The sequence below is a fragment of the Convolutriloba macropyga genome, chromosome 14, assembly GCF_964194025.1.
Source record: "Convolutriloba macropyga chromosome 14, txConMacr16.3, whole genome shotgun sequence".
In the NCBI taxonomy this organism is placed as follows: domain Eukaryota; kingdom Metazoa; phylum Xenacoelomorpha; order Acoela; family Convolutidae; genus Convolutriloba; species Convolutriloba macropyga.
Window position 1 is genome coordinate 10,920,095 of NC_134481.1, and position 14,252 is coordinate 10,934,346.

General features: G+C 36.2%; 1 protein-coding gene across 2 annotated transcripts in view; it reads left to right on the top strand.

Moving 5' to 3' along the window:
- The window catches only part of LOC142353457 (CCR4-NOT transcription complex subunit 1-like), a 279,900-nt gene that overhangs the window by 188,428 nt on the left and 77,220 nt on the right, over positions 1 to 14,252 (top strand). The window contains exons 21-22 of one of the 2 annotated variants that reach the window (XM_075405706.1): positions 9,963 to 9,977; positions 10,805 to 11,016. In XM_075405706.1, coding sequence (XP_075261821.1) covers positions 9,963 to 9,977; positions 10,805 to 11,016 — 227 coding nt within the window. The remainder of the gene's footprint in view (positions 1 to 9,962; positions 9,978 to 10,804; positions 11,017 to 14,252) is intronic. The other variant, XM_075405707.1, reaches the window with a different exon arrangement.

The window sequence follows — 14,252 nt, forward strand, 5'->3', positions numbered from 1 at the left end:
GGGCAGAAACGGAAAAGATCCCACGTTACTATATAAAAATAGCACGTGTACCTAGGGGGCGTAAAAGCCCACAAAGCAGAATAGATCCCTCAAATATATCAACAAAAATTTTGCGTTTGTACTACCGTCCGTTATGCGGCCTCAAGTGAAAGAGCAAGTGTCATTGCACAGGAAATCACTATTTAAAATGTGGAAAAATTTGTATGTCGACAAGAATAATTTTTTGTTTCGTGGATTTTTAGCAAAATTATGGAATATCAACGGTAGTTGGGGGGGGGGGTTAATGTTATATCCCTAGTTGATTGAGGATGGTTATCTTGCAAGAATATTGCAACACTATGCATAGGCTTGCAAGATTCTTGCAAGATAACCGTACGAAAGGCACGAGTCTTGTAAGATAACCGACCATCTTACAAGACTCTTGCAAGATAACCTTTTTGCAAGAACCGCCGGAAACATGTCCTTAGCTGCTGCATGGGCCTTTTTAGCTTCTTTGAAGATTACAGAATAGGATTCGAGCTATTCTCTAACCTCGGAGAAAGACCCTGAAATTGATAAGGCTAACACATAAATAGGAACATCATCAAAATGTGCAAAAGGGGCCAGGCAAAGGTTTGGGGGGGGTTTGGCGCTACAAAAGGCAAATACATATAAATAAAAACATCAGCAAAACAAGCACATGAGAGAGGGCACAGAAAAGGGGTGGGGTTGAAGCGCGAAACAAAAAGAGCGAGATAGAGAGAGAAGGGCGGGCTTAAAACGCGCCGAAGACAAAAGCAAAAAGAAAAGCATATCGCTATAGGCGAAAGGGGATGGGAAGAAAACAGCAAAGGGAGAAAGAAAGCGAAAAGTGGCGATCGAGCGAAAAACGAAAACTAAAGCGAGCAGAAACTAGCGAGCGCACGAGGGAGAACGAGCGAGCGCACGAGGGAGAATGAGCGTGTGCTCGTGGGAAATGGAGCGAGCGCACCAGGAAGAACGAGCGAGCGAAAACGTTCGAGAGAATGAGCGATCAGGAGCGTCAGAGACAAGGAACAGGTGCGAAAACAACAAATAGAAAAAAATCAAAAAAATTTCCGGGAAGCATACCAAGACAAACTGAATAGAATGAGAGAAAAAGGGATCAAGCTCAACTAGAGAGGAAGAAAAAGCCAGGAGAGAAAGGTCTCAAACAGAAGATGGCCAAAAGGCCGAAAATTAAAGGAAAAAACAAGTAGGCGAGAGAAAGAGAGAGAGAATGTAAGCAACGAAACAGACAAAAAAGTCGAAAAGCAGAAGAGAAAAACAAGGGAGGAAAAAGAACAAAATAGAGTAGAACGAGAAGAGGAGAAGGTACACGAGAGAGCGAAAGAGAGAGAAAGAGAGAGAAACAAAGAAAAAAGAAAGAGGCGAGAGGAGAGAACGAGAGATGGCTGAACGTAAAAAAAACAAAGAGGAAATGAAACAAAAATTAGGCGCAAAAAGTGGAGTGAGGATGGGGTTCAACATCAAATGAACAATCAAATTTTTACTCAGCAGAACAATTGGAAGTTTCACGCAAGAGACCGGACTTAGCCCGGCAGAGAAAAACAATCCGAAAAAAGGACAAAACAGCAGGAAAGAAACGAAGACAATCAAAACCTGCCCCACCCAAGTTCCAAATATCACTTAACTTATCCAAAACAAAACAAAAAAAGAAACAATACAGGGAGGGAAAAAAGTTTCAGCTGTAAAAATGAAATTGAAACGATTGAACAAAGCACTAGTATTGCTGGCAGAAGAGTCAGTTTAATTCACTGCTTCACGCCAAATGGAGGACCTTGCCGGACAGGCAGAGGCACAACCCGAGAAAGAGGAACAAACAGCAGAGAATTAAAAACGAAAACTAAAAACAAACCCACTAACCCAAGACTCAAATGGCACTTAATTTATCAAAAAAAGGAAATGGCAAAAACGAAAAAAAAATTGCTACAAGCAATGAAACAGGAGGAAGACTTCTTGTGAACCATTTAAAATAAACGAGTTGCACAAAGCACTTGTATTATTGATAGTAGAATCGGTTTAAATCACTGTGCTTCACGCAAAATGCAGAACTTGGCAGGGCAGGCAGAGAAAAATAACCTGCAGAAAAATGAAAAAATAGCAGAAAACAGAAGAACAAATTAAAACACTCTACCCAACTTCCCAAAGTTACTATTTCCCGAAAAAAAACAAAAGGGAAGAAAGGACACCGCAAAATTTCAACTGAACCAAGGAAATTGAAACAGTTTTAAAAACAACAAAAATTGCTGACAGAACGGTTGGTCTAATCACTGTGGTGCACGCAAGCGACCTGACTTGGCAGGGCAGAGAAAAACAATCCGGCAAAGGACAAAGAAGCAGAAAAAACCGAGAGAAACAAAACCTGCCCACCACAATGTCACTTAACTTATCCAAAAGAAAACGAACAGGACAAGAAACGCCACAAAAAAAGCTTCAGCTGAGCAAAGAGAAATGGAACAATTGAACAAAGCACTCCTATTGCTGAGAGTAGAGTCCGTTTGAAATAAAAAAGCTTTTCATCAAACGCAGGAATTGGCCGAGCAAGCCGAGAAAAACGAAACGAAAAAAGGGACATGACAGCAGAAAAGAAGGGAAGACCAAAACAACACAAAACCTCCCATCCAATTCCTCAATGTCACCTATTTTATTGAAAACAAAAAAGCATTTTGCTTAACAAGTAGCTGCGAAATAAAGCTATCTGAATCAAGAATTTCAAAGAAAACGAGCAAGACACTAATGCAATTGATATACAGTCAAATTTTTTCAGATTTCATCAGCAGAAGCTCGAACCAATGATCAGACAAATGCTGACAACTAGTTATCAGAAAGTTATCAGAAGAACTGCCCAACAAAGACCCTATCGCACTAAATTTTGAAAAAAAAATAATCAACATCGACAAACATATTAAGACATTTAAACAAAGTAAAGGCAGTTAAAATCAATCATTATGATTAGATGACCACACGAAAACCTATCTCTCTAATTCCCAAAATGTGACTTAACTTATCGAAAACAAAAAAATCAAAAAAGCACATTAATTAACAAACAGCTACAAAAAAAGTTATCTGAAGCAAGAATTTTAAAACAATCGAGCAAGACGCTAATGCAATTGATATACAGTCAAAGTTTGTCAGACTTCAGAGGAATCTCGGACCCTTGATGGGTAGGCAGACAAAAGCTGACTACAAGTCACCAGAAAAGACAAATCAGAAGAACTGTCCAACAAAAACCGTCTCTTACTAAGTATTGAAAAAAAGTCAATCATTAAGACATTAAAACCAAGTAAAAGCAGTAAAGTCAATCATCATAATTTGATACGAAATTTAAGTTACTAATTTTTGCAACTTTGAGTGACGTTGTACAAAACTTTGAATTGAAATAAGTATCGAGTAATATAAAAATTTTACTATAGACATCAAACAACCGAAACATAAAGATAACAAGCACAATGGATTGAGAATAGTGTTCAACATCAAATGAAAAAGCCAAATTGTACTCAGCAGAACATTGGGAAAAAATAAAAAGCAACAAGCAAGCGATACAGAAACTGAGACATCATATTAGCAAAATATATAGGGAGCGGATTCTACAATCGACGTGCAGAAATTAAATAACCAGTGCTTTATGCAAATATAAGGAAGAAAGTTTTGAGAGCTTCAAAAGTCAAATAAAACTCTAAGCGAAAAAGTGAAGGAGTAATTACTCAACTATCTCATTCGCATTGTTTGGGTTAACAACTTTAACTTACCGACTAACGATAGAGCGGTGCAGCAATTGCTTAAAGTCAAGTTTTCCTTTATTAATCAAATGGCACTTATCGAAATACTCAATGTGCTTCTCTTTTTGTTTTGAAAAGACATATTGGTGTCCTAAGTTTTTGATTAACTTTTTATCAGACCCAGCGTTAGAAATTTGACACCTTTTCTACCTAAGAAACGACTGAAAGCAATAAGGTTGACGGGGACTTCAATTGGAGGCCTTGCCTTGTTGTCGAAGAACTTTTTTAAGTCATTATTCCCCACAGCAACTATAACAAACTGGTATTGGGTTGCCGCCAAAACATGCGGTTCAAGTTCGCTCGATCGCATTCCTCCAAAACTCAGAATATCAACACCATTTTTGGAGATTAACGGATCGCTTTTGATGTCCACTTTCATTCGTTTGGTATTGGTATCCCCAATCAGCAGTATTGGACTAAATCAAAGCAATTTGCTAAAATTTGAACGCAAAGCAAACAACTTAAATTAGCACGCAGTTATCAGCAATTTTTTCTCTTTAAAATTGAAGTTTCTAGCCTTAAGATGAAGGTAACCATCCAGCGATCGAGGCTATAAATTTATTAGAGGGCAGTATCAGTGTTACTAATACCATTTCTGTTTTTAAGTTTTCGCCGCAAAATACCGATGACCATTGAAATCTATAATCTGAATTTTTATTTTGTGCTCATTGCCTTCCTTTCCGGGCTGCCAATATAACAGCCAGAGACAGGGAGGAAAACTGTTTTATAAGCGAGTTCATCTACTAAAACCAGAATGGGAGACCCTGGATTAGATGTTTGGAAAAAATGAGAAAGGCTCAAAAACGTAAGCTTCAAACGTAAGCCTTCAAAAAGTCTCGAACGTAAGCTTTTTCAATTTTGTCATCTCAACAAATGGAAGGCAGAGAGCACGATTTAAACCATTTTTTAAAACACTATCAGCACGAAACTGCCGTCAGTTTTTTGAAGAATGCATTCTCCTAATTTCTCAATAACACACATAAGAAAGGGAACAAAATTTTTTCTCGTTTTCATTAATGACACCGCGTCCTCCAGCTGCTTCAATTGAATTTTCACTAACATATTTTTTGGAGCAATCAGTTAATTTGGTTAGACTAGTTATTATAGAGTTTTTTTCAGTCGTTCCGCTTTGCATATACTGTTCAAATAATCTTTGATGTTTCAAATCCGAAAATTTTTTTGGGTTTCCTGATGGTTCCCGAAATCGCAGAAAGCAGATTATGGTTAGCCGATTTGAAGCAAAAAGCTGGAAAAAGAAATAGTGATCCTTTCCGCTTCACTTGTTCCACTAATTGACGAATGGTATGAAAGTTAAAAGATTGTAATTCCTCTGTAGAGGTCAACAAAAAATTGAAGAAAAGCTCTTATTAAATTATCAGCGTGTCGAAGATCCGAGGAGTGAATATCTGTAGCTCTTAGAACACGAACCGAAAAGCTCATTATGCAAACACTTGCGTAGTGTTCATTAGGCAAGTGCACATTTTTTAATGCCAAAGTTCCAAGGTAAAAAGAAACAATTTAAAATCAAAATCTTTCCTAAAAATTATTTCAAGACATTTTCGGTCTGTGAAGTTTTTCAAAGGGAACTTCACAATTGAGAATTCTCTTCTCAAGCTCTAAAGCTGTTGAACCTTTTACAAGTGAAAGCATCATTTTTGATAAAAACCTTAGCTGTTCCTAGGAAGACCTGGTGCATGGGATCAATTGGACGAACCCAGGGTAGACCTTATCAAAGGTGTATACGATTAACTCCGTTGGCAACTTCTTTTTTGTCGCCACATTGCATAAAAGAATTGTTTTCCCGGAGGATGAAAGTTTTCAAAACCTTAAACAACATTCGATTGTTTTTATGGAGGCCTTTGATAAAAAACAATGAGGGCAACTATCATTACCCATGTGCTGCCTCGTGCAAACTACATACGCTAGTGCTGGCATGTCACAACTGATCTTTTTTTAAAGGTCACACGCCCTAATGATTGACACAGGACAGTTGGCGAGCTGCATTGATTTTCTATCTCTAAACCAAGTTTGCAAAGAAACTCAGCGGACTTGCAACCTCCTCTAGAGTTAAATGGTAGGTTATCAGCAAATTGCTTCCCTTAAAACAAAGTAAAAGCAGTAAACTCAATCATCATGATCTGATACAAAATATAAGGTACTGTAATTTGTTCAGAGTTCAACTTTGAGTCGCGTTGTACAAAACTTTGAATTTAGATAAGTATCGAGTAATATAAAATTTTTTACTATAGACATCAAACAACCAAAACATAAAAATAACAAGCAGAATGAATTGAGAATAGTGTTCAACATCAAATGAAAAATCCAAATTATACTCAGCAGAACAATGGGAAAAAACAAAAAGCAACAGGCAAGTGATACAGAAACAGACATTATATTAGCAAAATATTTAGGGAGCCGATTCTACAATCGAAGTGCAGAAATTAAATAACCAGTGCTTTATGCAAATATAAGGAAGAAAGTTTTAAGAGCTTCAAAAGTCAATTAAAACTCTAAGCGAAAAAGTGGAGGAGTAATTACTCAACTATCTCATTCGCATTGTTTGGGTTAACAATTTTAACTTACCGACTAACGATAGAGCGGTGCAGCAATTGCTTAAAGTCAATTTTTCCTTTATTAATCAGATGGCACTTATCGAAATACTCAATGTGCTTCTCTTTTACTTTTGAAGGGACATATTGGTGTCCTAAGTTTTTGATTAACTTTTTATCAGACCCAGCGTTAGAAATTTGACACCTCTTCTACCTAAGAAACGACTGAAAGCAATTAGGTTGGCGGGGACTTCAATTGGAGGCCTTGCCAGAACAAAGAACTTTGTTAAGTCATTATTCCCGACAGTAACTATAACAAAATGATATAGGGTTGCCGCCAAAACAACATGCGGTCCAAGTTCGCTCGATCGCATTCCTCCAAAACTCAGAATATCAACACCGAATTTGGAGATTAACGGATGGCTTTTGATGTCCCCTTTCATTCGTTTGGTATTTGAATCCTCAATCAGCACTATTGGACTAAATCAAAGCAATTTGCTAAAATTTGAGCGAAAAGCAAACAACTTTCATTTGCACACAGTTATCAGCAAAGTTTTTTCCTTGAAAATTGAAGTTTCTAACCTTAAGATGAAGGTAACCATCCAGCGATCGAGCCTATAAATAAATTAGAGGACAGTATCAGTGTTACTAATACCATTTGTGTTTTTAAGTTTTTGCCGCAAAATACCGATGCCCATTGAAATCTATAATCTGAATATTTTTAAATTGTGCTCATAGCCTTCCTTTTTGGGCTGCCAATATAACAGCCGGAAACAGGGAGCAAAACTGTTTTATAAGCTAGTTCATCTAAAACCAGAACGGGAGACCCTGTATTAGCTGTTTGGAAAAATGGGAAGGGTTCAAAAAATTAAACTTTTTCAAATTTGTCATCGCAACAAATGGAAGGCAGAGAGCACGATTTAAACCATTTTTTAAAACAAAGACTATCAGCACGAAATTGTCGTCGGTTTTTTGAACAAGCATTCGCCTCAATAGCACACATAAAAAAGGGAACAAAGTTTTTTTCTCGTTTTCATTAAGGAAACGTCCTCCAGCTGCTTCGATTGAATTTTCACTAACATATTTTGTGGAGCAATCCGTTAATTTGGTTAGACTAGTTATTATAGAGTTTTTTTCAGTCGTTCCGCTTTGCATAGACTGTTCAAATATTCCTTGATGTTTCAAATCCGAAAATTTTTTCGGGATTCCTGATGGTGCCCGAAATCGCAGAAAGCAGAATATGGTTAGCCGATTTGAAGCAAAAAGCTGAAAAAAGAAATAGTGGTCCATCCCGCTTCACTTGTTCCACTAATTGACGCATGGTATGAAAGTTAAAAGACTGTGATTCCTCTGCATAGAGGTCAACAAAAATTTGAAAAAAGCTCTATTAAATTATCAGCGTGTCGAAGATCCGAGGAGTGAATATCTGTAGCTCTTAAAACACGAACCGAAAAGCTCAGTTTGCAGAAACTTTCGTAGTGTTCATTAGGCAAGTGCACATTTTTTAGTGCTAAAGGTCCAAGGTGAAAAAAAAAACAATTTAAAATCAAAAGCTTTCCTAAAAATTATTCCAAGACATTTTTCGATCTGTGAAACAAAGGGAACTTCACAATTGAGAATTGTCTTCTCAGGCTCTAAAGCTGGTGAGCCTTTGACAAGTGAAAGTATCATTTCTGATAAAACCTTAGCTGTTCCTAGGAAGATCTGGTGCATGGGATAAATTGGACAATCCCAGGGTAGACCTTATCAAAGGTGTATACGATTTAACTTTGTTGACAACTGTTTTTTGTCTGCCAAGTCGCCACATCGCTTAAAAGAATTGTTTTCCTAGAGTGTGAAAGTTTTCGAAACCTTAAACGACATTCGATTGTTTTTATGGAGCCCTTTGATAAAAAACAATGAAGGCAACTATCATACCCCATGTGCTGCTTCGTGCTAACTACATACGCAGTGATGGCATGTCGCAAACAACTGATCTTATTTTAAATGTCACACGCCCCAATGATGGACACAGGTCATTTGGTGATAGATTTTCTATCTCCAAACCAAGTTTGCTGAGATAACTCAGCGGACTGGCAACTTCCTCCAGATTCAAGTGGTAGGTTGCTGCATCGTTTATTGTGGCAATCCAATGTTTTTTTAACATTTCAAGACGACAAATGTTACCAATGTTTTGAAAAAGATTTTTCTCATTTGTTTATAAAACTTGACCTTTTCTGAGTTTTTCAGGCCTTTTGTTTTTAGGGTTTGATAGTATGTTACAGCATCTTTTCTAGTGGCAATGGATGGTTTTCAACCTTTTAATGTCGCAAGTTCTCAATTTTTTCAATAAGTTTTGCAATTTTTCTTTAACCAGCGGCTAGCTGACCAGATAGTAAATAACTGCATAGTTCTCAAACTTTGTCGTGTTCCTAGTTTATTGATCTTTTTTGTCAATTAAACTATTACGGCTTGCTTTTGGGTTGCTGGATGGCCACTGGGGACATCGAAGTGGTTCTGAAGAAATTTATATCACAAGTTTAGCAACATTTCATTAAATTTTGCTATTGTTTTCAATTCTTTCTTCAAGTTTTCTTTTTCTAAGTTTATCGATTTTTAGGGGCCAATGAGACTTGTTTAGATCTTGCAGATGGGTTATTGGTCAGATTTCAAAGACACAAAATTGGTCTTATATCGCGGGACAGGAAACTTAAATGAACTTAGGAAACTTCATTTTTGTCATATTTCTCTATTTTCTGTCCTTTTGGCCAATGAAATTCTTGTGCGTTGGTTAATAGGTATATTTAAATGGACCAAATTTGGCCTTGACGGTAAAAGCTTCAAGAGTTTTGGTAGTGATAGTTTTTTTGTTTGTGTGATTATTTCATTTTGTCAACTTTTAATACTGTTTTTGTTTTGACTATTATTCAACTGATATGCTGGTCAGGTACAGTAGTTCTTAGTTTGTCATTCAATTTTTTGGATTTTATTTCAGGACTTGTCCTGCTATGTTTTTTTAATTCGTCGTTTCCATCGATGATTCGTGTGACCCTTGACTTTTTCAATTTCAGTGAATTCTACTGCTTTGCAGTTGAAATTTTTGTGTATGACGTCTTTTCTGCTTTTAGGTCAATTGCGTGACTTACCTCACTAAAAAAACGACTTCTGAACTCACTTAATGAACTTGAAGTTTTTAAATTTTTCACTAGTTAAAGATCAATAGTGCGCATCTTAGTTGTGACAAACGTATGTGCCCTAATTCTTAATTATTAGTCTTGAGTTTTTGATTTCAAATAATAATTTTGATAAAGCTCATTTTGGGCTCCTTATAGAGCGTATATGTCTCATAAAAATGAAAATTCGAATCTAACCCAAGAAGTCTAGTTGTCTATTAAAGGACTGGTGGTCAATCTATCTATCTTATTTCTTTAGTGGTTTAATTCCATGGAAGGCCAAAAGCGTGCATCGCGACTATTTTTCGACAATCTACCGACTATCTGTTTCTTTTAAAGTTCTCAAGTGTGTGTAATGCCAGCTGTGAATTACTATAATCGAAAAGACCGTATAATCTATAGGCCAATTTTCTTTTCTAGATTGAGTTGTTCAATGACTAACTTCCCTTTGTGGCTTTCAGGGTGTACATTTTTTGGTAAGTTCATTTTTAACGACATACATGGAACGTATTTTAAACGCAACTCAATGTACTTTTATATGTTTCAGTAGGTTCGAATATCTGATGTATAGTAATCAGTTGACGACAATTCCCATTTTCAGAATTATGCTGCTATTTTCTAATTTGCACTGATCTGTGTTGACTTTCATTATCAGATTTTATATATATATATATATATATATATATATATATATATATATATATATATATATAAGAAGAATTTTACATTAAGTTTAAAATAATTGTTATAATATATACGCTTCGCATCATAGCCAGCCAGACGATATTTTTGTCAAAAAATGACTGACAATCAATCGGAAGAATATTCTTATATACTTATTTATTCCACAATTCCTTCTGAAAGCTTTGTAAAAAAACGTCGTACATTCTCCCTAAATTCGAAAAAAAGAACTCCATTTGCTGTTGAGCGAACCAGAATAATCGCGACAACGTATTTCTTTCAACGATCCAACGCACAATCCTGGAATTCTATGGTTAATTAGAAGTCTTGATTGATTGTCCATGCTTAAGCAACTGAATTTTTGAATACCAGCAATCCGCGTATTTTTACAGCTCCGTGTATTTTGGGTTAGCAAATACCTCAGTTGGGGATGAAACCTTTTTTTATTTGTGGGCTGAATACCCGCTATCTTGTGATTGGAACTTGTGAGAAGCTGCGTAATGAAAATTTTAATTAATTACTTGGCTCTCATTGAAAAGTGTGCTGCAATATTTATTGGGAAACAGTCAAGATCTCCTGGCTAGGTTATTAATTGTGTTCCACATTTCTGTGACTGTTGTAGCCGTGTTCGTTCTCATCAAGTGCCAACATTGACATCCTAGTGGCCCACGCGGCTGCTGAAGCGGAGAGTGGGGAGATGGAGGAGCCATCAAAGGCACTGCAGGAGAAGGTTGCCTTCGTCTTCAACAACATCTCACAGAGCAATGTCCCCGCAAAGGTCGAGGAGCTACGTGCTGTTGTCACCAGCGAGAAGTTCTACCCGTGGCTCTCGAGGTTTGTGCGGGAGCGTACATTTCTCATTCTGATTCTTCACCCCAGAATGTTTCTTTTCCTGGTAGCGCGTGAAAAGAATATCTATGTGACTTGCAATTCAGTCATGCGAAGTCAAGCGTGACTTTGAACCGCACGATCTTAATCCATCTTATGGATTTCTCTTATTAAAAGCCGCGCAGCGATAGCTGGGGCTATTATCTTCCTTCTCTTGGTTTTTACAATTCAAAGAATTTTTACAATTCAAAGAATTTGAATTGTATTGGGGGGTTGGCTTTCTTCGAAGATCTATTCAAACATTTTCATGATTTTTGAAGTCAAATTGGAGTAGTGATTTTGATCACGCCGAAACAGGAAGTGGAGCGAAAAAGCGGGTGGTTTTGCTGCGTGAATTTTTTAACTCTAATTTTAAAGTAGAGTGAGAAAATGGTGTTTCAACAAAATTTCGCTTTCTCGCTAGTGGTTTTTGCTCACATTCGGCAATTTCACTTCCTGATTTTTACTGGGTTTTTTTAATTTTTGGATCGGATTTTTTTTTCTAAATGGGTTTCCCAATCCATTCACAGCTTCTTCTAGGCCTTATTTTTTTTGTTTGAACCAAAATTTCATTTCTCGCTAGTGGTTTTTTGTTCACATGCGGCATTTTGACATTGCTTTTTTTTATTTGTTTTTTTTAGAAAGTTTTCCCAATTCACTCATAGCCGTTCTAGGTATAGTTTTTTGTTTGATCAATAAGTCACAATTTTCACGCTTGACTTTGACTTACTCCACTCACTTTTTCAACTGAATGAATTTTAAATTCTTTTACGTAATTGAATTACGTAATGTAGTGAATACGGTCAGTGTCAATATTGCAAAATCAAAAGAACGGGCTAAAACGATAAAGCTCGGTCATTGAGTCATAGTGCATTAGGTCAGTAAAGTTCATTAAAGCGATTGCTAGCTGGCGTTATTATTATGCTTAATAGTCTTCGGTTTAAAAGCTGAATTAAGTGTAATTTTGTAATCTAACCGAATATGCAGATTTTAAACACTAAATAAGAACACTTGACACTTTGAAAAATCTTGTCAATTTCTATCTCTTAGATTTTAATCTGTTTCAATCCCAATGTGCGTCAAACGGGCCAACGACGGCTATTTTTCGGCAGTTTGCCGGCTATGTTTTTACATGTTTGACGTTTTTCAAGTTTTTTTCATGTTTTATAGTTTTTCATTAGACACCATCAGCCTGTCTAAGGCTATTATTAGTCACCATCATATGCCAGTCACCATTTTCACGTCTAAATTATGACTTACCTCACTCACTTGAAGTCAATGGATTTGATTTTAGATTTCATTCAATTTTCCCCGAATAGTTTCTTGGTCCCAAGAAATCCTGGTTGGGATTTAATGTTTAAAGACTTTAAATTTTAAGCTAATTATCCTCCCATTTAGAGGCTGAATCACCATTTTTAATGAATTTAATAAAACTACTGAACAAATTTGAGCACTTAAGAACAGTCTCTCGTCAATTTTTTCTCATTGTTTTCTGCTTACTGTTTCAATCGCAACATCGGTTAGTGGTGTCTACGGTGGCTAGTTTCTTGCAATTGACCGACAACCTAAATGTATTTTTAGAGCTTGCGTATGATTAATGGTTAGATACCAGCAAAGAACATTGCTAACAATATTAATGTCCAGCCATGTTTCTTAATTACTTGTTTTGTTAATTTCGTTGACAAAAATTTGGTTTTGAGATTTTTACGAAGGAGTTTACACATATTGAAATGATTGCATTTTTCCAAATTTTAGAAAGGTTTTTTGATTTCTTTCTGTTGTGCTCGCGGGGAAAGAGTTTCATTTGGCATCTTTTTTCTTCAGCGGTTTTCACCAACTCAAATTGCATGCATTGTCTTCAAGAAATTTTAAAAATTTAATTGAAAATCTCTAATGTCTTAAGTTTTCGGACAATATTTTTTTGTTTCCTCCAGTGCTCTCATTCTTTATCTGCTCTCTAATTTTTCTCTAAAGCTAAGCGTTTAAAGACTTAGTGCATTAAGTTCTGACTTTTTCTAATTATATACGGTGGTTGGTGTTAGTTTTAAGCTTATTGTCTAAGGTAATCTTGTGTAAGACTAATATTCTCACTTCAAGTTACCCTAATCCTGTTCGAGGTCAATAATGGGCACCGATGCTTTGAAATGACTCGTTGCAGTAAGTTTTTTTATTGATTGCGTCAAGAACACTTCAATGCAGTTTAATGCTTTTTGCTATCTGTTTAATTGCCCTCGAAGAGAAGCAATTATTGTAAACGTGTCTGTCTTTTTATGAAATATTTATGCCTGACCGTTTTTTGACTTTTACGCCCTTGACTTTCTGCGTTTTGCGTGATCTAAAGTTCTCTCTCCTTATCAGTTTCAAGCAGCTGAACTCAATCGGTGGCAGTTATTTAAGGTTATTTGAAGCCCCCTAGTGAATTTCTTAATCCCGTTCAGGGTCACCCTCACCGACTGAAGCAACTGATTAGAGCTCCCACTAGTCATTTGAGAGCTATTCTTCGGACGTTAGTCGGTTATGTTTATATGGCTTTTAAGTAAATTTTCCACGTGTTGCGGCAATTTGCTTTCCTTGAAAATACCACCAGAAAGTGAGATTTTTGCGGCATGAAATTTCTCAATATATTTTTATAGTAGAGTCAGAAAATGGTTTTTAAACAAAAATTAGCTTTCTTGCTTCTCGGTTTTGTCCATATGCAACAATTTTACTTTGATTATTTTGTTTTTCGATTTTATCGGATTTTGTAAATGATTTTTTAATCCATTCGAGGTTTGGTTTTTTTGTTTAATCCATAAAAATTCTGCTATGAGTTTTTGCTTCGTCATCTGACGCTCTTTTTTCGTTTTACATTTGTTCAAACCGCACAGTTAGAAGTTTTATTTTTTGTACAATTTATTTTCACTAACGGTGTTAGCACGTGTGATGTATTTTCTGATTCTCTCTAGCGAAAGTTTTCAAACTTAAATTTAATTTGAATTAGTTTAAGGTCAAAGAAAGTCATATGTGATTTTAGCCTTTTTAATGAATCGGCGAGTATTTTTGCATTGTTTTTGCGCGGCTCTGATATTTCAATAGCGGGTTAAATTTTGAGAGTGTTCAATTCCGTCAAATAAAGTACTTCTGCTTCCTCTGCTAAATGTTGCCAGAAGATTTTTGTCAGTAATCGATCATTAACCTTTTTAACTAAATTGGCCAAAAGTAGC